The 27616-nt window shown below is 41.3% G+C and overlaps 1 protein-coding gene across 15 annotated transcripts in view; it reads right to left on the minus strand.

Moving 5' to 3' along the window:
* anks1b (ankyrin repeat and sterile alpha motif domain containing 1B) overlaps positions 1-27616 on the minus strand; it is an 865501-nt gene that overhangs the window by 292388 nt on the left and 545497 nt on the right. For 14 of the 15 annotated variants that reach the window (XM_041202975.1, XM_041202978.1, XM_041202973.1 and 11 more), the window contains one exon: positions 10771-10911. In XM_041202975.1, the coding sequence (XP_041058909.1) occupies positions 10771-10911 (141 nt within the window). Of the gene's footprint in view, positions 1-10770; positions 10912-16689; positions 16708-27616 lie in introns of those variants that run through there. The other variant, XM_041202984.1, reaches the window with a different exon arrangement.

The following is a 27616-nucleotide window of genomic DNA, read 5'->3' on the forward strand; positions in this document are numbered from 1 at the left end:
AAGGTTGGGCGACTATCAGGTTGGAAGCTGTGGGAGGAAGATCTCCAGAGGAGATGAGGTCAGCGACAGTCCTGGAAACAATGGCTTGATGTTCAGTGGTGGGGTCATGGTCCAGGGAGAGGTAGGAGGACGTGTCTGCGAGTTGACACTCAGCCTCCACGAGGTAGAGGTCAGTGCACCAGACAACAACAGCACCACCCTTGTCAGCGGGTTTGATGACAATGTTGGGGTTGGACCTGAGAGAACAGAGTGCAGGAAGTTGAGAGAGAGACAGATTAGAATAGGTGAGAGGAGCAGAGAAATTGAGACGACTAATGTCGCGCCGACAGTTCTCAATGAAAAGATCAAGAGAAGGTAAGAATCCAGAGAGAGGAGTCCAGGTGCCCATCTCCCGCGCATTCACCCTCATGCCTTCTCCTCCCTCCCAGAAACATGATAGGGTCCCCCTTGTCCTCACTTATCACCCCACCAGCCTCCACAATCAAAGGAGCATCCTCCGCCATTTCCGCCAACTCCAGCATGATGCCACCACCAAACACATCTTCCCTTCACACCCCTGGTGGCATTCCGTAGGGATCGCTCCCTCCGGGACACCCTGGTCCACTCCTCCATTACCCCCTACTCCTCAACCCCCACCTATGGCACCTCCCCATGCCCACGCAAAAGATGCAACACCTGCCCCTTCACTTCCTCTCTCCTCACCGTCCAAAGGCCCAAATACTCCTTTCAAGTGAAGCAGCATTTCACTTGCATTTCCCCCAACTTAGTCTACTGCATTCGTTGCTCCCAATGCGGTCTCCTCTACATTGGAGAGACCAAACGCAAACTGGGCGACCGCTTTGCAGAATACCTGCGGTCTGTCCGCAAGAATGACCCAAACCTCCCTGTCGCTTGCCATTTTAACACTCCACCTGCTCTCTTGCCCACATGTCTATCCTTGGCTTGCTGCATTGTTCCAGTGAAGCCCAATGCAAACTGAAGGAACAGCACCTCATCTTCCAACTAGGCACTTTACAGCCTTCTGGACTGAATATTGAATTCAACAACTTTAGATCTTGAACTCCCTCCTCCATCCCCACCCCCTTTCTGTTTCTTCCCCCTTTCTTTTGTTTTTTCCAATAATTTATATAGATATTTCTTTTCCCACCTATTTCCATTATTTTTAAATCTTTTATGCCCCCCACCCCCGCTAGAGTTGTACCTTGATTGCCGTACCATCCATTCTTAATTAGCACATTTGTTTAGATAATATCACCAATTTCAACACCTCTGTGTTCTTTTGTCTGTGACATCTTTTGATTATCTGCTCCTATCACTGCTTGCTTGTCGCTACAACCACATCACTCCCCTCTACTTCTCTCCCAACGCCCCCCCCAACCCCCACCACCTTAAACCAGCTTATATTTCACCCCGCTCCTTGGATTCACCCAGTTCTATTGAAGGGTCATGAGGACTCGAAATGTCTACTCTTTTATTCTCCGCCGATGCTGCCAGATCTGCTGAGTTTTTCCAGGTAATTCTTTTTTTGTTTTGGATTTCCAGCATCCGCAGTTTTTTGTTTTTATCTATATGTGGAGTTGTCTATTTGCCTTCTTTCTTTGAGCACCTTCCCACCACTTACTATTACTCATTGGCTCAGATTTTGTGTTAATGAAACAGTGAGGCTAATACAACTCACTGTTATTATGAAGTAAATCAGACAGCAACTTCCGACACCTGTGTGGAAGTGTGGAGATCAGGGGCTGGATTTTACCATCAGCGAGCGGCAGCGGGGCTTGCTCGCCGACGTGGAAAATGACTCGTGGTGAAGTCAGGCAGAACTCCCAACGTCACCACGCCCCATTTTAATTTTCAAGAAGGCAGGAGCTTGGCAAAATCAGCTGCGCGCCTACATGTGCCTGCCCATTAACTTCCCCTCTGACAGAGGGAAAATTCAGCCCCTGAAGTAATTAGAGGACCTGCCCACCCAGCCTCAAGGTTGGCAGGCAGGCCAGGAGCCCTGGCGCGAACTAGAAAAAGCATGAAACCTCATCCACAAGTGGGATGAGGTTTCATGTAGGGTTTTAAAAAATTTAATAAAGTTTTTTTGGAAATTATGAACAGGTCCCATCTCATGTGACATTGTCACATTAGGTGACATGTTAAGGAAATTTTATTTTTCTATTTTGAGCTTCTTCACCTTTAGAGCTGATCTCCCTAAAGGCAGTACTTAGCCTCAGGGAGGTGAGTGCATTCTTCTGTGCGCATGCTCTTGATTTTGGGAATCCCCTCCGTCCACACAGGGAGTACATAGTGTTTCCCTGCGGACGTCACGCTGGGCTGGCCTTAATTGGCCCGCCCATGTAAGATAGTGCCGTGCCTCTGATCGGGGGCGCCAATCTGAAGCGCGCCCACATGCGCCTGCCCATTAACTTCCCCTCCGACAGGGGAAAATTCAGCCCCAGAAGTTTCTCTCCAAGTTCCCCTGTTCCTTCTTTGCTACACTGCAAAGCCTTGCTTTGAGACTCAGTATTGAAATGCATGAAGGGTGTGAAGTGGCTATACTTATCCATTAGTTGTCTACGTGCCAGAAAGTGCTAGGGCTTATGCATTCAGGTGTAAATGAATTTTTAATTAATAAATAAATCTTAATTACTGCCAAACAGCCACTCTCGTGCAAAATTTAAATTTAAGTGTGGAGTCACATTTCTTCAGATTTTAATTGTTGACAATTTTAAAAACCTACTTTGCTTTTACTTTTTACTTCAGTTTCATCTCACTCTTAATTTCCTTCCATCTCTTTGCTTCATTTTCTGCACATGATTTTACATTGAGTTAAATATTCTAATTCATACTGCCTGGTTTTGAGTTTGAATGTTTCAGTGAGGATTCTCCAATCTAATTTGTTGAAAAGACATGCTGTTGCATTCTTTGTTTACACATGCCATAGACTCCCTGTAGAAGGTGCCAGGCAGCCAGAGCCCCGTTATCCTCAACAACAACCTAGCCAGTTCCTCAGCATCTCTCAATACTTTACTTCATGCAAATGCCCCTGTCACAAACTGTCCCACATTTATGAGGTTGATGCTTACCAGCCACGTTAGTATTTCATCCACAATTGTCTAAGATCATCATCAGTTTATACGTTGCATGAAAGACAGAGTGTCACTGTGCACAAGGAGCTACCACCGCACATCCAGTGAAAGATAGTCGTCATGCACTGCAGCTGTACTTGTCATGCATAAAACTTTATGCAAAAGACCACATCAGTTGCCCTGAAATTTAAAAGCTGCATATAATTTGTGATCTTTAGTACTAAAAAACATGGTAAATAAGTTAAATGAAAACTCGTTTGGTGTTCCTCCAGGAATCCAAGATTCAATCTGCTTTAGAAATGAATATTTGATATTTGCTGCTTTATTCAGATTATATATTCTTGACCTCACCAGAACAATTACGTACAAAAATTACAAATGACATTTCAGATCTTTATTCCTTGATAACTCATCTTCTACTAAGTTCTGAAATGATTATGAAGTAGCTTGATGACAGGTACTTAGCTCGGAATTTAAAATGATAACTAACATCTTGCTTGCTACTCTAAGAAAACCCACTAAGTTGCACTTGCCGAGCAACAGCCTGAGAATGGTTAATTCAGTGAAATGTTCACCAGTTCAACCATCATAGTTGACAACCACAATATGGGTGTGAGAACATAATAAAGATCGCAGATGAGAAAAGACCACTGAAATTATCAAAACACACCGTTATCCAGTGCTTAACTTTATTTATGGCACATATAATTTATGGTTCAGTGCAAGTGATCTTATGAAGATTATAAATTATGGATACAACATACACCCTGACTTTGATTGCAGCATAAATGTGCTAGCACTATGTTTAAGGAAAGAATTAACATATTCCACACTAGAGGTCTATATTATTAGCTTGATCTTACTGCTGTACATTAAGCTACCTTAAGCCCGACAGCAACTTTTCACCAGATGTGTTAAATTTTCTTCTTAATTGCTGCTGATAACCATTACTTCTAGCTACACTTGATCTACTCAGGTCCTCTGATTGAGATTGCAGCACACTGGTATGGGAATCTAAAGATCACATTGCTATATCCTTATCTAAAATGGAAATGAATTTGCCTATTTTAAAGTACATTAAGATCTTTATTTAGTCTTATTAATATTTTCAAGATCCCTTCCTGCAAAGGGTTGGCTATAGCCTGTCTTTAGCTTTCAAGATATTCAGTATGAACCAATGGCTTGGTGCCATGTAATAGGTAACGGATAATTAAGGTATATTTTCATGTCCATCAGCAATAGTGAATAAGCTATTGTATTTTGAATTTTGTTTTAATTCTTTGACATAAGATGATGCAAACACTGGATGCAGACAACATATTTGTGTTTGCTCAGGGCCGATGATTATGTCAAACCCAACTAAAGTGAAAACTAATTTGGGTTAAAATTGAACTTCAAAAGGGCACAAAACAGGTTACAAACATATTCAAAAGCTTTCTCTTTGACCATGCCTTTAGTTCCCAATTTGCTACTCTTCTCCATGCATTGTTTTCTCTGTACCACTTTCCTTCTTATTGCAAAGTTCTCGAAGATTTCTACCTGGAGCACCATAAAAGTGCAGGTTGTTGTATGTGTGTTCACATAATGTAAGCCTTTTTTTGGCCAGCATCAATCAGTGCTGGTGTCTAGAGTCTTACTCAGATTATTTGTTACTTTGTTTGAAAAGTGTTGGTTCATTCTGATACCCTTGGTCCCAAAATAGAAATCTGGAAAGAAAATACAAACTGCTAAATACGGACCAAAAACAGCCATAAATTAGAGAACTCATCCTTCCTGAGATTGGGAATGTGACATTAGGAGCAAAGAACTCACTTTTTTTTGCTGAGTAAATTAAATGAATGTTATTAAATACTGTGAGTACTGTAAGGTTATAACTATAAGGAAAAACTGAACATACTGGGGTTCTTTTGTCTAGAAGAGAGAATGCTGAGGGGTGACTTAATTGAGGTGCTAAAATTTATGAAGGGGTTTGACAGATAGACTTAGGGAAAATGGGGGAATCCAATGTGAGAGATTATAAGTATAAGATGGTCAATAATAAATACAATAAGGGGTTCAGGAGGAAGATCTTTACCCTGGGTTGGTTAGGATGTGGAACTTGCTACCAGATGGAGCGTTTGAGGTAAACAGCATAGATGCATTTAAGGTGACGCTGGATATGTACACAAGGGAGAAAGGAATCAAAGGTTATGCTGATAAGGCAAAATGAAATAGTGGGGAGGGGGCTCATGTGGAACATAAGTACTGGTATAGACCAGTTGGGTCAAGTAACCTCCTTCTATATGAAATTCCATTTAATCTTATGTAGGTCCTGGGGCTTCACAGAGCCGTTAGGCCAAGAGACAACATGAAGCACTGTCAGCCTCTGACTTTTTTTTTTAAAAGTGAATGCTAAATTCAAATAGTTTCCCCAGAAGCTATGAAGGCTAGGCTTGGCTTTTATCATGCATGGAGGACAGTGAAAGGAGAATGTACTTTACTTATTCCACTCTTTATTTTGTTGCTGCTGGCATGAAGTAGCACGGCCAAGAGTGAGCAAAAAATAATTAATGCCAGCAGCCAAGTTCAAATGCTCATCAGAGGGCGGTGGTCAAACTCCTGCTCTCAAAATGGGAGTCCCGCACAGCCACTGAAGCCAGATTTTATAATGTGATTAGAGTGACAAGTAATTCTGGTAAACCAATCTTTCTTTATACCAGACCCACAGTATAGAGTTCACTGCCAAATTAAACTGGAGGTGGTGGGTGGGGGGTGGAATGTAGAAGGAAGAACATTTATTTCATGAAACAAACCTATATAAATTTTGCCAGAATATTAAAATATTATTTTTCCTGATGAGTAGCTGGTACAATTTGATTTTAAATATCTTATCATGAATAGTTAAGATATATGTTGAAACTGAAAAGTTTTATTTATGAGCTAATTACTGATGCCCCTGATTTAAATATAAATTAGACTGGTAGCTATTTTTTCTTTATCTAAAAGAACCCAAAGCAATTCCAAACTTAAATAAACCATCAGTATTGAGGCTGAGAGAATAATACAAAGACAATATGGATTGGCTTCAGCAAACATTTTGAAACTGCACATAACTTGTTTTGATTTGCTTTTTATCTTTGCAATAATCTTACAAGAGTTAAAAAATCATCTTGTAACTAAAGTGTTTGTGTTGCTGACAGTAATTCCTCCTATACAAATAAATATGATGACACAGAAGAAAATGCTGAAAGGAAACAGGATGTGTCTGACTTCCCCTGACTCTATTTGTAAATTAAGGAAACACAGACATAGGCATTGAAAATATCAATAATCTCTTCATCATCCAGATAGACAAAACTCTCACAATGGCTTTAAAAATACAGTTGCTAATGCACACTTCCTTTTGTGTTTCTTTTTAATATGTGCATTTTACATCAATGTACAGCAGGGTATCATTAGCTCCTGCTGATTACTCATCTCCTGAATACATATTAAGAGTCTCTTATGTATTCACTGCAGTGTGACTGTGTGGGAGTGATGTTCTTGACATTACTAATGAATCTTTTGCTTGGCAAGTACTTGATGAAAAGGCTAAACGTATTTTAACACCCTCACTGTCATTACCCATCATAAATGAAAGAATAGGTATTGGACGACCAATTCACTCGCCTCAAATTCTGTGCACTGTGTGCATTCATTTGACAGTTCCTTACCACCAACAAAATATGTATCTCTGTTGTCTTGTAATCTCCACCAACCTTATATTAATCTGTAATGTTGATTATGAAGTAAAATTGGAAAAATGTACTAAGATACAGAACATCAATAGGATTTAAATAAATTGAAATGATTTGAGCAGCTTATTTTTTGAGTTTTAGTGCATTAATTCTACTTCTGCATTCAAAGAGTTAAAAAGATTGCCCTGTGCTTTTTGCATTTTTATAGACACAATTATTTCTACGTCAGACCTGGAGGTAGTTCAGCTTCACAGTTTTTGATCATTATCATAATTCTCCATCACTACAAGCCAATATCCTTCTATGCCCATATATAGTGCTTCCTTCCTCACTGCTCTTAGCTTGGTTGTCTGTTTCTAACTTTGAACACTAAGAAATTAGAATACAAAAGGGTATCATGATGTCTGCAACTCAGCAGTGATACTGGTCAAAAAGAATTTACAGTCTAACAAAAGACTGCTAATAGTCAATTATATCTTTATAAAACAACTAAAAATAAAAGTAAACATTTATAAAAATTGTATTTTACACCAATGATATTTTGAAAAAAATAACTAATGTGAAGAAGAGGAATCCAAAACAACATTTCTTGCCATATTGGTTTTTTACATAAATAAAGACAAGTATTCTTAGTGCATTTGGAGGACTTTATGAGCTTACAGGATTTTAGAAGATGTCATACCAGGTTAGAAACAATAAAATAATAACTTGCACTTATATTATGATTTTAAATTAGCAAAACATTCAAAGCACCTCACGGGAGAGTGTGAAATGAGTACTGCACAAGAATTAGGACAGAGTTGGGAGGGGTAACTAGTGTGTGGTCAAATAGATACATTTTGAGGTGGCTTTTGAAAGGATAGAGGGATGTAGAGAGAAATGGGGATGGTGGGAGTTGGGAAGAAAGTCGAGCTTAAGGGAGTGACAGCTGCAAGTTTCTGCAACTGATGGTAGAGCAGAAGGGGAGGAAAAAACAGGGCAGACAAGAATCAGGAGTGTGAGGCTCATACCTAGGGCTCAACAAAGTTGCAAAGGTAGTGTGGGGTAATAGCCCTTTAAGATTTGCAGACAAGAGTAGATTTAGGTAAGATAAGCCAGTGGAGGTGGCAGTCAAGGACAGGGGTAAAGGATATAGAGAACTACAGAGAAACTAGGATGCAAGATATGAATTGGAGTAATTAGAGCTGAATGGTGAAGAGACAGGACAAGGACATTGAGAGTTTCAGTAGCAGCATGCCTGGGTAGGGATGGAGGCTGGCAATGTAATGGAGTTGTAGATTTCATGATGGTTACGAAGTAGCATTTGAAGTGTAAAAGTGCCCAAAAGGACATTGAAATTACACACCTTCAGATCAAGCAACATTTAAACAGAAGATGATCATAGCTGAAAAACCATTCCCAGTTTGCACAGGAGAGCTCAAAAATATTGATGACTCACAAAAGAACGAGACTAACCTTTGAAACTTTACTACATCATGTTGAAAATTCATTCTAAGTTAAACTATTCAGGCTAGAAATTCATCTTCCCAATTTCTGGGTGCAGGGAGAGCAATTCACAGCACACCCACTCCTGTTCTGGCTTAGGTGGGTATGACAAAATTATTCTAACCACTTCACTTGCATGATTTTGGTGCCATTGCCTTTGCCTACAGTGCCAGTCTCTCTTCTCAATGTTGCTGGTGAGCTCAACACACAGCATGGGGTACCCACAGCATTATTTGCTGATCATGTGGTACAAAGAGCCTGCTTTGTCTTATTTGCAGGCTGTCTCTTAATGGGAGAAAAAGATTGCTGTAAAGGAAACTCTTGTAAAGTGAACACCTAGACACACAGAAGGATCCAGACTGAGGGACGTGATGCTGAAGGCATTAGTGGCACAGGTGGGCAGGAGGGTAGATGAGGAAAGTGGGGGGATGGTGGCAGGAGACCCCCAACGACCACTCTCAGAAGGGGGAAGGTGGTCAGGGCAGACGACTCGCAGAGTCTGGGGACCGGAGGAGCTGCCAGGAGTGCCACAAGAAATGTGACTATGACTGTATACCCAGGGGGAATAGAGTTAAGGTAAGGGGCAGGAGGTTTACAGGGGATGTGAGGAAGAATTTTTTCACCCAGAGGGTGGTGGGAATCTGGAACTCACCGCCTGAAAGGGTGGTAGAGGCATAAACCTTTATAACATTGAAGAAGTATTTGGATGTGCACTTGCAATGCCATGGCATACAAGGCTATGCTGGAAAATGGGATTAGAATAGTTGGGTACTTGTTTGACTGGCACAGACTCGATGGGCTGAAGGGCCTTTGTCTGTGCTGTAGAACTCTATGATTCTATATCTAATGGCCTCATGTAGCTGGTCCTACCCACCACAAAACTAACCTCTCACACTGCTCAATGTGCCATATCGCCATCACTTACCCAGCAACAGTTCCTGGCACTCAGGACTCAATCTAACATCCAGATACTCCACTTTATCCACACATATCTACCAATGCTGCCAGTGTCACACCCACCTTCACATACCTCCAGATATTTGGCTATGGCAGGCACATCAGCCAAAGACAGTACTGCAAAACCATTGACATTCTGCCTTCTCTAATGAAGGACAAGGTGACACACATTGGAAGGAAGCAGAGCAGAGCAGAGATGGCCGGGGGGAGAAAAGGATACATGTATATCCTGAGCTCGGCAGAGAAATGACTCTCATCTTCATGGAGCCGGATGCAATGAGAGCCCACAGCTTCTGGTGTCATAGAACATTAAGGATGACAGCATTTTCCAGTCTTATGCGATCTCTTAACTCCCAGCTCATCCTCATCCTGCTATCTGGCGTCATGAGCAAGCTGCAAATGGTGTCATTTGCTTGCCACCCCACTCCCCTTCCCTCAGAACACTCAGCCTTCGGAATTCCTCCTTTCTGACATCCACAAACTGCTGCCTGCACAACCAAAGGGGCCTAAATAGTGATGGAGGGCCCAGGTGATCTGACATTCACGGTTAACAGCTCAGGCACTGGTATTGCACTTTCCCTTGGAGGCTGACATAGAGTTGGGATCAGCACATGGTGAGTCATTGGACAGGACTGGGCTGCAAGCACACCATGGCTAAAGGGTGATTCATTTGCCAGCTCACCAGAGGACAAGGTGGCAGAGAAATACTGCTGCAGAGGACTTCAATGGGGCAGGACGCAGGCGATTGCTGAAAGGGCATGCATACTAAGACACTGGGTGCACTGTCTGCCTGCTAGACAGTCTCCCACTGTCAAGGAACATGGAGCAATCCAGCTCCAATTTTGCAGAAGACATGGCATGGAGCTTGCCATCTCTGTAGCTCTGCTCCATCTCCCTGCCATCCTGCAGACCCAGAGGCACTAGCACTGTTGCCCCCATCCGCATTGCAGCCTGTGTGTGGACAGATCACCTAACTCCTCTGCCATCCCAGTGAGGATGCGGCAACAATCTGTGACAAAAGCACCAAAACACTCTAGTTTCAGACACTTTACAATAGGAAAAGTTCAATAAATTTTACGTATTCACTCTCAGGGTGCCTGGCCCTTTGAGAAATGCTGCAGGGCCCATCTCTTGCTGTTTCATGCTTCTTCTTTTAAACATGGACAATGCGGGCGTTGCCAAGACCTGCGTTGTCCTGTTTTGCTATCCTGGCATCGCATCAGCTGGTTGGGCTGTGAGATGTCAGCACAGTGCTTTTCCACATGTTTGGACAAAAACAGTGGACACAGTTGTGTGCACCATACTAAAGACCTCATTGGGCCGCAGAAGTAGCGGCACGCGTTGCTGCCTGTCGTCAGGGAATCATGCTAGGTCTGCCACTTGATGAATGAATTTTGTGGCCTTGCTGTTTTGAACTCAGAATATCCTTATCTAGTCTCTTACTTTCAAACAAAAAAGGTTCTTTAATTAGAATAGCAATCTATTTGATAGATGTATTTTTCTGCAGGAAAGAATTATAAGAAAGTAAAAATATCAACCTGTGTTAAAATTGGGAAGCCAAGTGGTCGGCAACCATTACAAGGAGTGAATGCTTCCCATAGTCTTGCTGGTCCACAACTTTTCTCTCCTTCTTCCTCGTCTGCCTGTGGCGTGTTTATTGGAGGAGAGGGGCGGTCTCGCTGTTGGGGCAAAAAAAAGCTTAGGAGTATGTAAAATAAATTCTTATATTATTCATAGTAACAAAAGTTATAGACCAGCAACAGGAGATGGTGAGAAAGCAGGAAGAGCAATCCATCAAAATCAGTTAGTAGCACAACATTACGCTCTTTTTCATTAAATCATTTATGGGATCAAAACATCTTTCTCTTGGAGCATTTAACCAATCAAACAAAAACTTTTCAATATCAAATAAAACTAAATCACAATTTATGGTCACCAAATCGATATACAAATTAAAGGGGTGAAAGATTCAGTTCCTTGTTTTCTCAAGGTATAAAATATACATTTTAACTTTGTATCGCGATGTATTAATTTTACACATTGCATCTATCCCAGATAAGTTATTAATGCAAGCAGGAAAGCCTGACAGCAACAAGAAAACTAATAACAGCTACTTATATCAAGTTCTTCCGAATAGAAGAGCAGCTTCCATTTTACAATGAATTGAGTGGTTTAAAATATACATCAGTCCATATCTGCAAAGATTCTCAGATGGATTGTGCCCTGTCTAGAGACGCATGGTATGGCAACGGGATACATTGAGGGATATGGAAACAACTGTCAATTTATAACTTTCCCACCATCTTTGACCAGCTGCCTCCCACCTGTCACAGAACTTTTGGTGCAACTTACCACCTTCTCCCTCCTAACTCTACCACCCCGTGTCCTTCTTCCTTCTGATTCTACCACCCCTCTACCCCCTCCCTCCCAAGTCACCCTAGGGGAGATTGCCAGTGGGGGACCCTGGGACAGGCAGTCAGCAGCACCTAGAGGAGAGTGCGAGAGGAGGACCCTGGGACAGGCAGTCGGCAGTACCTAGAGGAGAGTGCGAGAAGACCACCCTAGGACAGGCAGTCAGCAGCACCTAGAGGAGAGTGCGAGAGGAGGACCCCGAGTCAGGCAGTCAGCAGCACCTAGAGCAGAATGAGAGAGGAGGCCTAAGTGTGACGTCAAAGGAAAACAGGTAGGTGATTGATGGGTACCTCTTCTGATTGGCCAAGTGGTTTAAGTCAGAAGATGTTATTACAGCTGAAAAGTATAATTAAGAAATTCACTTTTAAAATATTTAACATCCAAATTAATTAATTAAATAGAATAGAGAGGGCTGGGCAGGCGATGTGTTGCAGTTGTAGTATGTGGGAGAAGGTGGACAGCAGTGCGATCCACAGTGACCACAACTGCAGCAAGTATTGGCTGCTTGAGGAACTTCAACTCAGAGTTTGATCAGCTGGAGTCCAAGCTGCAGACACTGCGACACATCAGGGAGGGGCAGAGTTACCTGGACACTGTATTTCAGGAGACAGTCACACCCCTTAGGTTAATTACATCAAATTTGGACCATGGTCAGCGACAGGAGAGCGTGACTGTGAGTGAGGCAGATATGGGGATCCAAAATTTAGCTTTGGAGGAGCCTCAGCCTGTGCCCTTGTCCAATAGGTACGAGGTTCTTGTTTCCGGTGTGGACGAGGGCACAGACTGCAGACAGGACGAGCAAACTGACCACAGTACCATGGTACAGAACGACATTCAAGTGGGGGGAGAAAAGAGAAATGTTGTAGAAATAGGGGATAGCATAGTTAGGGGAATAGATACTGTTCTCTGCAGCAAAGACAGAGAGTCCCGAAGGATGTATTGGTACCTGGTGCCAAAGTAATGGACATCTCTTCTGGGCTGGAGAGGAACTTGGAGTGGGAGGGGAAGGATCCTGTTATTGTGGTCCACGTAGGTACCAACGACATGGTTAGGACTAGGAAATAGGTTCTGCTGAGGGACTACAAGCAGCTCAGGGCTAAATTAAAAGGCAGAACCACAAAGGTAATAATCTCTGGTTTACTACCAGAGCCACGTGCAAATTGACATAAGGTAAGTAAGATTAGAGAGGTAAATGCATGACTCAAAGATTGTTGGGGTGAAACGAGTTCTGATTCATGGGACACTGGCATCAATGCTGGGGAAGGAGAGAGCTGGTCTGTTGGAAAGGGCTTCATTTGAACCATGCTGGGACCAATGTCCTGGCAAATCTTATAACTAGGGTTGTAGATAGCATTTTAAACTAATTGGGGGAGTTTCAATTAAAGGGTTAAAGGGAAGTTTAAAAAATCAAAAAGAACCGAGAGAGCAGAGGTACAGGGTAATGAAGAGGTGAATGATAATCAAAGTGTGACAGGAAGGGGCAGAAAATATAAGCTGAAGGGTGCAGCAGAAATCAGAACCAGAATGAGTAATAATGGTAAAAAGTCAAAGCTTAAGGCTCTTTATCAGAATGCGCGCAGCATTTGTAACAAGATAGATGAGTTGACAGCACAAATAGAAATAAATGAATGAAATGAATATGACTTGATAGTTATTACAGAGACGTGGTTGCAGGGTGACCAAGACTGGGAACTCAATATTCAAAGGTATTCGACGTTCTGGAAAAATAGGCAAAAAGGAAAAGGAGTTGGGGTAGCTTTGTTAATAAAGGAAGGTATCAGTGCAGTGGTGAGTATTGATATAGGTTTAATAGATCGTGATGTGGAATCAGTTTGGGTGGAAATAAGGATTAGCAAGGGGAAGAATTCATGGGTGTAAGTCGTCTATATGACCCCGAAGAGTTGCCTCACTGTAGGAAAAAGTATAAATCTGGAAATAATGGAGGCATGTAAAAAGTGTGCTACGATTGTTAAGGGTGATTTTAATCTGCATGTTGACTGGACAAATCAGATTGGCGGGGTAGCATGGAAAGCAAATTTGTAGGGTGCATCAGGGATTGTTTCTTAGAGCAATAAGTTGCAGAACCTACCCAGGAACAGGCTATTTTAGATCTAGTAATGAGTAATGAGGTGGGATTAATAAGAGATATCATAGTTAAGGATCATCTAGGGGTAGCAATATTAACATGGTAGAATTTCAAATTCAGTTTGAGGCTGAGCAACTCAGGTATCAGACCAGTGTCCTCAACTTAAATAAGGGCAATTACAGAGGTATGAAGAAAGAGCTGTCTAAAGTGGGCTGGGAAAATAGGCTGGGAAAGATCAGGGGATGAGCAGTGGCAGACGTTTAAGCAGATATTTCATAATGCTCAGCAAAAATTTATTCTGGTCAAAAAGAAGGATTCGATGAGAAGGATGAACCACCTGTGGTTAACAAAGATGGTCAATCAAAAACTAAGGCATACAAAGTGGCAAGAACTAGTGGTAGGCCAGAGGATTGGGAATTTTTTAGGAACCAGTTGCAGATGACTAAAAAGCTAATAAACAGGGAGAAAATTGATTATGAAAGTTAACTGGCAAGAAATATAAAAACAAACAGCAAGAGCTTCTATGGGTATATAAAAAGAGTGGCTAAAGTGAGCGTGGTACTTGGAGGATGCGACTGCAGAATTGATAATAGGGAACAGGGAAACGGCAGATAATTTATACCAATATTTTGCATCGGTCTTCACAGTGGAGGATACTATGAACATCCCAAAGATATCAGATAAGCAAGGAGCTAATGGGAGGAAAGACCTTGTAACAGTCTCTATCACGAGGGAGAAAGTATTTGACAAACAAATGGGGCTGAAGGCAGACAAGTAGTCAGGATCTGATGGCCTGCATCCAAGGGTTTTAAAGGAAGTGGCTGCAGAGATAGTGAAGGCATTGGTCGAAATATTCCAGAACTCACTGGATTCCGGGAGCATCCCAGTGGATTGGAAAACTGCTAATGTGATGCACCTGTTCAAGAAGAGAGGGAGACAAAAAGCAGGAAACTATAGGCCAGTCAGGCAAACATCTGTCTTTGGGAAAATGCTAGAGTCCATTATCAAGGAAGAACTAGCAGGACATTTAAAAAAGCTTAAGACAATCAAAGAGTCAACATGGTTTTGTGAAAGGGAAATCATATTTGACAAATTTGCTAGAGTTCTTTGAGGATATAACAAGCAGAGTTGATAAAGGGGAGTGGGTAGATGTAGTGTATTTGGATTTCCAGAAGGCATTCAATAAGGTGCCGCATAACAAGTTATTGCACAAGATATGAGCTCATTGTATTGGGGGTAATGTATTAGCAAGGATTGAGGATTGGTTAACACACAGAAGACAGAGTCTGGATAAATGGGTCTTCTTCAGGTTGGAAAGACGTAACTAGTGGAGTGCCACAAGGATCAGTCCTTGGGCCTCAATTATTTACTATCAAAATTAATGACTTGGTGGAGGGGGCAGAGTGTAATGTATCCAAATTTGCTGATGATACAAAAATAGGTGGGAAGGCATGTTGTGATGAGAGCATGAGGAATCTGCAAGGGGATATAGATAGGTTGAGTGAGTGGGCAAAAACTTGGCAGATGGAGTTTAATGTAGGAAAGTGTGAAGTCATGCACTTTGGTAGGAAAAATCAAAAGGCAAGCTATTATTTTAATGGAGAGTGACTTCAAAAAAGTGCAGCACAGAGGGGTATGAGTGTTCTTGTGCATGAAACACAACAAGTTAGCATGCAGGTGCAGCAAGTAATTAAGAAGGCAAATGGAATTTTGGCCTGTATTGCTAGGGGATTGGAGTTTAAAAATAGTCCTGTTACGACTGTGCAGGGTGTTCCTGAGGCCACACCTGGAATAATGTGTACAGTTTTGGTCCCCATATTTAAGATAGGATATACTGGCATTGGAGGCAGTTCAAAAGAGATTCACTAGGCTGATTCATGGGATGAAGGGGTTGACTTATCAAGAATGGCTAAACAGGTTAGGCCTTTTTTCATTAGAGTTTAGATGAATGAAGGGCCATCTTATTGAAACATACAAGATTCTGAGGGGGCTTGACAGGATAGATGTTGAGAAGATGTTTCCACTAGTGGGGGAATCATGAACCAGGGGACATAGTTACAGAATAAGAGGACACTCATTTAAAACTGAGATGCGAAGGAATTTCTTCTCTCAGAGGGTAGTGAATGTCTGGAATTCTTTACTCCAGAGAGTTGTGGAGGGTAGGTCACTGAAAGTAGTTAGAGAGAAGGTAGACAGACTTTTGAAATATCGGGGAGTTGAGGGCTATGAGGAGATGGCACGAAAGAGGATTTGAGGTCTGGGGCAGATCAGCTTCAGGGACCGAGTAGCCTACTCCTGCTCCTCTTTCTTATGTTCTTATGTACCACCCAGCGACCTTCTACCCTCTGACTCTACCACCCTCCAACATTCTCCCTCCCAAGTCTCCCACCCTGCTACCTTCTCTCTTCTGACTCTACCATCCAGCTACCTTCTCCCCCCGACTCCACTTACCTGTTGTCATGCCCCATTTGTTTGAAATTCAAACTAAAAACTCAGCATTCTATGAACATCGAAGAACCCTGAACCTGCTGCAAGGTTGAAGAGGGACCTATGAGAGGGACAATGACATTGAGGGCAAGGGAAAAAGTTGAAGAAACAGGTTTTAAAAAGCGGCACCTGTTCCATCTGGTAATAATTTTAAAAAGTCTTTAGAAACTTATCTTGTACATGCATTAGTCCAAATGCCACATCAGCAGAATTATGATACAACAGCTCCAATTACACAGATTGTAGAACACTCTGGTGATTGTCAGTCCTGTTTTATTTCACATACAGTGTACAGATATCTATGTACCATCACAGAGAAAATATAAATGCAGTGAAACACAGAAATATAAAAAGAATTTTTTAAAAATTGCATTTAGACAACAAAGATGTGACATACAATTTACAGCACAGAAACAGGCCATTTGATCTATGCCGATGCTCCACTCTCCTGGCCAACTTCAACTCACCTTACCTGCATATCCTTCCATTCCTTTCTCCCTCATGTACTTATCCTTAAATGCATCTATGTTAACCACTCCATGAGCTTCACATTCTCATCACCCTCTGAGCAAATACATTTCTCCTGAATTCCTGATTGGATTGATTAATGACATCTTATTTTTATGACCTTGGGGTTTGACATCCTCCAAAAGTGGAAAAATTGAGTGTGTTGTTTGGAAAAGACTCAGTAAAAATGCTGGGGATGACAACTGTGATGAGATCCCTCAGCACTAAAGGAGCTACTTACTGTATGTTACAGAGAGACTTGCACAGTTTCCTCTCTCATCAGCCAGCTTCAACCATGAAGCTTCCAAGAAAGTTTCAAAAATTAATCTCCACTCAGCACCAAAGTACTGTTAAACTTCTTGCAATTAACTCATCATCCAAAAGAAAATTCCACATCACTGTACATTTACATGAAAATTCAATTATTTCATGGCTTTTCCAATTTTGAAGTTCTCTGGGGTGGGAAAGAATGATGCCATAATCTCCTGCCGGAAATATTTATCCAAGGCCTTTAGCCCTCTGCAACAATTTCTAGAGACAGTATCCATCCCTAGTGGCACTGCAAAAGACTAAGAATAGTTTTGATGAAAAACATTTGAGAGCCATTATAATAACTGAACACCAACTTTTATGATTGGGCCTCCCTTAATGCAATGGTACCACTTCAATCCACCAACATGATATACAGAATTTAAATGTGCAAATTATGGGAGCTGAAATCTAAACCATCTATTTAATTTTTTACTGTTTGCCTTTACCTTTGCTCTTTCTTTCTGACTCACAAACTCAACTTTTTTATTTCAAGGGAAAAGTTTAGCCCTCCCAGAACATGTGGGGAAAATGTTAGGATCAGACTTTGTGTAGGTAATTATAATGTAATAGTCCCTGAAATAGAATGATGACTATGACTCATAGATAAAATCAAAGAACCATGAAAAAATGTAAATTTCCCTGGTAATAGCCAACTGCACAACACTCAGGAGGTGGAAAACTGAATTACATGTTAAGTACAGTGTTGCAAATACAAAGTTTATGAGATTGTTATATTTTGGGATTGTCTCTTTAATTTAAGGTAAAATGGTGGAATGAAGGGGGTCATGTGACCTGCTCTGAATTCTGCCTGGCAACAAACCTGGATAGCTTAGTTGCTACGGGGACAAGAAGGGCCCAAGTCAAGAGAATTGTTGAGATGGTGTAAAATCTTCACACCTGTGAACAATGGCAAGCAACTGCGCTGACTGTGGGTAGACTGTCAGACCTGGATTTCTATCACCGAGGCGGGTAGTGGGTGTCGGGAAAATCCCTGGCCTGCCCACCTCAGGAGAAAGTGATGAGGTGGTGGGCTGCAGTTGGGCCTACCCAGAAAAACGAGGTCAGAGGCAGCTACAGGGACTGCCAAGGTGGACTGTTTAAAAAGGTCCGCCTTGGTGTTTAGGGACTTCACCCCACTTAAATTAAAAACAGGAAGGCCCTTTAGCCATCACCCCTCACGCCCCCCACGCACTCACCATGCCCCATTCATGCAACCTCATGCCCCCATGCCAAGCCATGCCCCTACTCACCCACCCGCAGCCCCTCATGCCACCTATACCAATCTATGGCCCTCCACCCTACCCCATTCCCATGGCCCATAATGCTACCTATGCCAGGATATGGTACTTCCATACCCATTGGTTCAATACAATGTATCGTGGGTCAATTAACCCTATAACGACAATAGTATGTACATAAAAAAGCTTTAAAGAAGTCATTTATTCATTACTTTCCACAATGTTTTAAAAAAATTCATTTCACAGCCCAAAGTATCAGCCATCCAGACCCTTTAAAGTACAGTATCAATAAACCTCTTGACCTTGTGCAAATAAACATTGTGAAATTGACAGCAGAGATCAGAGAACCAGAGCTGACAATCAGGCAAAGTTTTCCCTGAGGCTCAGGTGTTTCCTCAGAGTGATGAATGTCTGGGCTCTGATCCAAACTTAATTGTGCATTCTTGGCTGAGAACAAACCAGCCCACACCCTTGAAAGGCACTCTTGAAAATTGTACAGCTGGAAATGGGGTTGGGAATCCAGAAACAGGTCCTGGCCACCACTTTTAAAGGGCTCTTGTGTCATCCCAACTTGCTAAAAATCTAAGCCTCAGTGTCCAAGTCTTACAGGAAGATGTTAGGAACATCAGGTTTTGTAAATGGTTATATTTTAAACTGTCTATTTAATTCCAAGATAGAATGGATTTGGGGTCTAGAAGATAGCTAATTAGCAAGTTTACATGGATACAAGGCCCTTGTGATTCACATTGCCATGGAGATAGGCTTTAAGAGGTAATGAGTATACAGCAATCCATTTTAGCATCTGGTTATAGGGTTTCCTGGAGAGAGAGAGAGATGGAGACAGAGAAGGAGATAGAGGAAGCTACTGCTTAAGAGAGAAAATGCTGACCCTATGATTCACCATACAGGACATGGGTGGAAGCTCACGCTCAGATGGAGACCACCGACTTTGAGAGGATTTAAAGGGCGCTGGAAGATTTGCGCAGCTTGGATTAGAGAGAAGGAATCTCCAGTGTAACACTCACAGTGAAAGTCAGTTCTGGGATTAACAGTTAACTGGTTGGGAAAGCAAGAAAGGAAGCAGCACATTGGAAGCAGAGAATATCTTTGGATTGGTTCCGGTAGAATAAAATGTCCACTTAAGGGCTGGCATAAAGTATAACCATGGCAGGGGATTTTTGGTTGTGCCATAAGTTACATGGGAATCTTTTCTGTAGTTTAAAGTATAAGTTGCCTCATAGATACCGGTGAGCCAATGTTGCTTTTAGTTTTGTTGTTATGGTAAAAGTCTTGAAACTTGAAATCTTTTTGTGTGATCCTTTCAATGGGTCACTGGAAATTCAAATATCATTTTCAAAGTTAGCAGTTTCTATGGGGATCATAACAACAGTGGTTAAAAGTAGATAACTTAGTATTAGGTATATTTACTTTCCATTCATCGAGGAGATCATGTAACAGAGAAGATCATGTAATAGAGACAACAAAATAATTATAGACTCAAATCAGACATCACTCCGTCCTACAAGAATATTTTAACTACCACCCTCAATCCCTTTGACCCAGTACAATGTTCAATACATTTGGCAATGGAGTCAAAGCATTCAATTTCTTACAGCAGTATATGTCAAGCTAGGAAAGATGTTTAAAAAGCTCCAAACCATTGGGCTCTGACTGCAAACTTCCATACATCATGTGTGGCCCCGGTAGTTTTCCCACTTGTTTCAGTTCTTACGGCAGCGTGTGCTCTCACTTTTGGCACGCAGCAGTTTGTCATTTTTAAGTGTCTTGTTCAGAATTTACATTCGAGTAATTTCAGATGTTTTAGATCCTTGATTGTAATTTGTAGTAAAGTAGCTTTCCAATATCTTTGCAGTCAGAAATCTAATTTAATAATTATTAAATGACATAACTTGGCAAAAATTTTCATTTACAGCAATATTCATTCAGAGTTTTGTAATTTTATTCATGGATTCGTATTCTCTTATGCTTAAAATAATTTATTACATCTTGAAGCATACACTTGATGTTAGCTAATAATATAGACACCTTCAATTCTTCCACAGCTGAAAATATATTCAGTAAGTAGTTAATAAAAACATTCGGCATAAAATCTCCAAGGTCAAATGGCACAATATACACTAAGAACCCTTACGAGTCTGTTTTTACTTGTTCAAATGTAAAGTTAACACACAATATTGATATACAAGAACAAGCCTTCTACCTATTCAGGAAGTACACATATGTCAAGAAAATGGTTGTTTGCTCTTCAACTGATGCATTTTTATCTGTTGCTACCTTTTGCTGTCTTTTTCATTTCCTAAACAATCTTGCAAACAAATTCTATAATCTCCTGCTTGGGCCTAAACCCGGGGCATATACTTGGGTCATGTCCTTCTTCAGGTTTTTCCCTTGCTTCATTTCCCATCTGGAAAACAGGGGCAAAGATGATCAATTTTGCAGCGCTACATCCGATGCCCCAAAACATCTTATGTCATTTTGGGTGTGGATGATTTTCAGGTCTTTGGCTGCCTAAAACATGCACATGGCCCCCTCATTAGCATATGTAACAGGCTTAACACCGCTCCAAGAATATGAAGTATTCTGAGCAGCCTGTTTCACTTAACTAGGACCTCATTACAGCTTTGGACAAAAGAGTTGAATTCCAGAGATGAGGTATAACTGCCCTTTGTCATCAAGGCTGTGGTTGATTGAATTTGACATCAAGGAGCCCTGGCAAAATGGAACTCAATGGGAATCAGAGGAAAACTCTCCGCAGGTTGGAGTCACACTTAGCACCCAGAAAGATGGTTGAGGTTGTCATAGGCCAAGCATCTGAGTCCCAGGATATTGCAGGTGTTCCTCAGGGTAGTGTCATCTTCAGCTGCCTCATTAATGACCTTCCCTCCAACATAATTGCCAACATGCAATGAACTGCACCGGTTCAAGGCGGCAGCTCACGACCACCTTCTCAAGGGCAACTAGGAATGGGCAATAAATGCTAGCCCAGCCAGCGAAGCCCACATCCTGTGAATGAATTTTTAAAAAATGTTCGCTGATGATTGCACAATGTTCCTCCTCAGATTATGAAGTAGTCTGTGTCTGCTGCAGCAAGACCTTTGGCAACATTCAGTCTTGGGTTGATAAATGGCAAAAATCATCATGCCACACAAGTACCAGGCAATGACGATCTCCATCAAGAGAGAATCTAACCATCTTCCATTGATACTCGAAGGCATTACAATCAACAAACCCCCGCCATCAACATCATGGGGCTTGCCATTGACCAGACATTCAACTGGACCTGTCACGTAAATAAAATGGCTAGAAGACCAGGTCAGAGGCTTGGTACTTTGCAGTAAGTAATTTGCCTCTTGACACCACCATCCCCAACACCCGCCTCCGCCGCCTCCCCCCCACCCCACCACCCCCCCCCCCCCCCCCCCCCCCCACCTCCCCACCAAATAACCACCCCCTTCCAAAAGCTGGCTCACCATCTACTAGGCACAAAACAGGAGTGATGGAATACTTACCACTTGTTTGGATGAGGGCAGCTCCAACAACACTCAAGAAGCTCGACAGTATCCACGATAAAGCAGTCTGCTTGATTGGCACCCCATCCACCACCTTAAACGTTCACTCTCTCCACCACCAATGCACATTGGCAGCAGCCTGTACTATATATATGATGCACTGCAGCAACTTGCCAAGCTTCCTTTGACAGTACCTGCCAAACCCACAACTTCTACCAACTAGAAGGACAAGGGCAGCAGATGCACGGGAACACCACCTCCTACAAGTTCCCACCATCCTGACATGGAACTCACCATTCCTTCACTGTCCCTGGATCAAAACCCTGGAACTCCCTGCCTAACAATACTGTGGGTGACAGCAGCGCTCAAGAAGGTGGCTCACCACCAACTCTTGAGATAAATAGGGATGGATAATCAATGTTGGCCTTGCCATTGATGCGTACATTCCAAAAATGAATTTTAAAATGCTGTCACCAAAACGATAAGTTTGCATTTTAAAAACTTTTTTACTTAGATCCAGGAAGGAAAGGAGTACTGCTCATGGCTCCATAGTACTTGTGAGGCATGACAGGCAACATCCAACAGCCCTCTCCCCCCCACTCAATCTCCCCACCCTGGCAAGGAAGGCTGACTAAACCTCATGCAAACGCTCATAACTCACCAAAAAGTTATTGAAATGTGTTGCAAGGCCAAATTTCAGGTGTTGTGGCATTGTGGTACTAATACTATGACTATAGATGAGCCCAGTCAAATTTCTACCCCAAGTGACACTCTCAAAAGGATTTATAAATTGATGTAGGCAAATGTTACTGTACAGAATTTGAGCATAGATTAAAACGGTTTATTCTGCTCTTCTGTCATTAACATGTCTAGTTAAGATAATGTAACACTATTTCTAAATAGTGACCTAATTAAATAAAGTGATCCTGTAATGTTGAGGTGCATTTATGATTAATTATGGAATGTGTAAAGCCTTTATCATTTCTGAAACAAGATATCACATCCATGCTTTCAGATTTTGTCAAATGTCAGGAAGTATAGGCTCTATTATACTGCAGGTTATGACTCTGTGTGCTGCACAGAGGTAGAATCTTTTGTTTGGAAAAAACAGCATTTTTGAATCAGCTAGAGTCTTTCCAATTTATTGATGGTGGTCTGTTTCACAAGAATCATATATAATTTACAGCGTGTATTAAAGCATGCTGCATTTACTGGATTGCAATTTACTTAGATAGCAGGGATATTGGCTGGTGATTTTTTTTTAATTCATTCACAGGATGTGGGCCTCAATGGCTGGGGCAGCATTTATTGCCCATCCCTAGATGGTGATTCACAAAGGTGGATTTACTTTTAAGTCTTGTACTTTTTTTTTGCATCATGTTACCTCTGCACCTGCTAAAAGGAACTAATATTATTTTAGGTTAAAGATTGAGAAGAGTTAGTAATGTCCTTCAGTCCCACAGCAGACATACTATATAATGGTAGGCTCCAATCATAGTTATACTTCTCTTGCTGAAGGCTAATGCAGACAACAGTAACATGGTGCAGTATCAGGCTTCTTACTAACTTTTCAAATTTTTTTTGATATGTCGGACATTCACCAGACTAATCCCTGAGATGGCGGGATTGTCTTATGAGGAGAGATTGAGGAAACTGGGCCTGCATTCTCTAGTGTTTTGAAGAATGAGAGGTAATCTTGATGAAACTTACAAATTCTTACAGGACATGACAGATAAGATGTTACCGCTGGTGGTGAGTTTAGAACCAGGAGAAACAGTCTCAGAATAAGGGACAGGCCATTTAAGACTGAGATTTAGAGGAATTTATTCACTCAGGGGGTGGTGAATCTTTGGAATTCTCTAGCCCAGAAGGCTGTGGAAGCTCAATCATTAAGCATGTTCAAGACAGAAATTGATAGATTTCTGGATACTAATGACATCAAGGGAAATGGACATAGCACAGGACAGTGGCTTTGAGGTGGATGGTCAGCCATGATATAACTGAATGGCGGTGCAGGCTTGACAGGCTGAATGGCCTACTCCTGTCCCTATGTTTTGTGAACAGTAGAGACCTACACAATGGCGAGTGATGTAACATGTGAACCATTGCCAGAATATTTTTGCAAGGTCACACCATTATTGCATTGCAGATGGATTTAGTGGGGCACATTTTCCACTTTGGCTTCAATTGGGAAATTGCGTCCAAATGCGCTGGTTAGGTTGCAGTTCAAGCATCTGATAAAATTGATTTGCATAATCAAACATTAAACCTTCCACGAACAGCATCTAACAGCACAATAGAATGTAATTTACTTGTTTATTAGTTTTCTTTCTATTGCACAGAATTCCTTGATGTATTTAAGAACAGTAACCTGGTACAGTTTTATTAATACAGCTGAAAACGTGTTTAATCGCCAAAAATCAATATTTTGAATGTGTTCAGTTCTCCACCTGTGACTAACCTGATTTAAAATCACTAAAAAAACTACAATGAACCATTCGATAGTTTAATTGGCAAACATTGGCCAATTTCTTAGTAAATTAAATATTTTTTGATATGTAAAAGCTTTGAAATATACCTACAGGTGAATAAGGAATTTAGAAAGTACAATTTAAAGAGGCTTCCTGGACCAACACAATCATTCAGCTTAGAGGCATGTTCAGTCTTGTGGGCAGGGCCTGATTTGAGTGAAATGAATCTTAAACCAGCATAACAGATCACAGAGAACATGAGTGTAAGTGGTGCGGGGTATAACTGACAGTTAAATTGCCTTGATCATGTGTGCTTTTTCAGTCAATTCTGCCCAGGTTGTCCTTATATTACTAATGGAAACAAGCAGGAACCCTACTACAGTTGGTGTAAGGAAAATAGTTTGATGCTACAAGTTGAGTATTCTTTATCTGAAACCCTTGGGGCCGATTGCATTTCGGTATTCAGATATTTTCATCTTTTGGATCAAACGTGTAGATGGTTAGCCTAGACCTACTTACATTACAATAGCCTAAGCCTAGGCTAGCTATAGTCTAAAAATACTAGGCTGTTTCTCCATTTGCCAACTCTCACATACCCTACTTCTTACCTGTTAGTACTTATTACACCTGTAATATAATATTATATTGTTTTATTAACATACAAATTAACTGCATAGCCATTCAAAAAAAGTTTCACTTTTGGGTGTGTTTGGTTTTTGGATGTACGAATAAAGGGTATTCTACCTATAGTTATTTAGGACATAAATGAGCAATTATGCCCTAACTTGCTAGAAAGCCTATTTTGAGAATCATTCAAGGCAAAACACACAAAAAGCAAATAGAAAAGTTTTTTGTGGTTTTGCATTCAATAGGGATCTATAAACGATGCACATAAAATCACAGAGTGGTTTAGTATATGGAAATCACACAGGAATAATTTATAACACTATTTCTAAAGTATTTGCATTGATTACGATAAGTTAGATTGCTACTGGCAATTAATATCGCCAGTATTTAGAAAGATGTACAATCAACACAGGAGTCACGAGAACTTTTCATAATTGCCCTGGAATCCCAATGAGTTCCACAGTTTTTGATACTTCACACATCATGGGTCACCTCAGAAATTTAATTTGAGCTGATCCATAAAGTGAGTCAATTGGGAAAGGTTAAATATTTCAAAGCAAACCTGAAAATTATGAGGTATAAAGCAATTAAAATGTGAAAAGGCATGAGTAAAATCCAACTCATGGCATGACGGATGGGACTGATGTTCTAAGTGATGAGATCAAACAGTCTGACAGGCTTCCTTCATCCAAACCTGTTCTGTGATTTTGTGGTCCCTGCACTTTTATTTGATCAAATAGCTATTTGGTGAAATACATTGATTTATTCTTTTCCTAATAATGTGTTAATGATACAGCACTCCTGGCAAGGGCCTCATTCAAGAGGAGCTGAGGTCACAAATTTGGTCAATTTCTGACCCACACAATTCTTCTTCTAATAAGACAGCAAATCAAGCTAAATTAGACACATTGACCTCCATGCCCTTGCAGAAGATATGCTCCTGCTTTACTGCGTTTTACACCTGAAACACTATATCATCAAAATTTAGATTTTTCAACATTCAGTGTAAGAATATTATTTCTCTCCAGAGGGTACTTCGAGCAAGTACTTTAGGAATTAGATTGCAGATCAAAGAAGGCACTCATAAATTAATAGGTTGTATAAATGAGTGCAGAAAACCATGCAACTTCTCAAAATGACCACATTTGAGTTAACTCAATTTAGTTTATCATGTTTATCAAAAAGTTATGCATGAGTAATAGAGATGCCCATTTTCCAATTAGTTGTCTGGAAAAAGAACCTTCAGATTTTACTTTCAGAAGCAGAAACATAATGGAGTACTCTTGATGTGAGGTGAAGTATCTCAGAGGGCTTAATGAAGTAGTGGAGGTAGATACAGAGCACAAAATGAGAGAAATTTGAGGTGGGGAATGGAAACAATGACTGCTCAAAGACAAAGGCTTTTGGGGGTTTTGCAAGGTAAAGTGAAGTTCAGGGAGAATAGTCAGAAAGTAGTTAATGAAGGAATCATTCCCCCATGGGGATTTCAAAACTAATTCGAAAGTGAGCGTTGGGCACTCAGTTGGAGAACATCATTCAGAATGCAGAGAGGGCATGGAGGGATTTGAAAACAAAAATGAGGGAGTTGATTCACTGTTACCAGTGTTACAAGGCTATGCCCCTTTATTTGTGAAGATATGATTTCAAAATTTCCAGTCAACTGAAAGTTGAACAATTTGAACTGAGACAGAACAAACTGTTTAAAAATGCAAGGTCATGTTCCAAGGTCAAGGGGAGAAATAAACAAATCACCCTCAGGAGGGCGTGAAGAGCGAAACATTTCCTATAATGTTTCAATATGCTTCATTGATGTCTGGGGTCTCAGCCAAGCCTCATTATGTATGCTTGGCTGTGAGTTCAGACATCCATTAGAGTACTAAAACACCTGAGTCCCAGAGAAAACATTGATTGACAGCTCAGGCTCTTTGATCTCTGCTGCCAATTTCACAATGCTTGTTTACACAAGCTGTGGTTTCAAGGGTTTGTGATTTTTTGTCATTGATACTTTAAGGGTCTGGATGATTAACACTTTTATTAGCTTGTAGAGAAATGACGTTTTTTTCAAGAAAGGAGAAAGTTATGAATGAATTACTTTCTTAAAGCGTTTTTTTTAACACAGACCACAATACACAATAGGGTTCATTGGTTCTAGACAGTGTACAGTTGATTAATGGGCATGGAAGTGCCATAGCTTGTCATGGGGACATGAGGGCCCTTGAGGAGTGAGTGGCAGGGCAGAGCTTGGCATGGAGGCATGAGGGCCCTTGAGGAGTGAGTGGAAGGGCAGAACTTGGCATGGAGGCATGAGGGCCCTTGGGGAGTGAATGGAAGGGCAGAGCTTGGCATGGGGGCATGAGGACAACCTTTTGAACTTACCTATTAACAGGTCCCCTCATGCAGACAAGGGTTCACGACTCCTCTCAGGGGCCATGTACAATGACTCTTTAAAAACCTGGCCCCGGCTCTATGAGAGTTGTGGAGGAGTAGGTGATGCCTATCTCTGCAATGGAGCCAGCCAGGTCAGGAGTGTCAGATGTGGGCTTTTGACAGGAACCAGCCTACATCTTTAATGATAAAAACAAAAAAACAAAAAAACTGCGGATGCTGGAAATCCAAAACAAAAACAGAATTACCTGGAAAAACTCAGCAGGTCTGGCAGCATCGGCGGAGAAGAAAAGAGTTGACGTTTCGAGTCCTCATGACCCTTCGACAGA

This window comes from Carcharodon carcharias, chromosome 13, assembly GCF_017639515.1.
Source record: "Carcharodon carcharias isolate sCarCar2 chromosome 13, sCarCar2.pri, whole genome shotgun sequence".
Lineage (NCBI taxonomy): Eukaryota > Metazoa > Chordata > Chondrichthyes > Lamniformes > Lamnidae > Carcharodon > Carcharodon carcharias.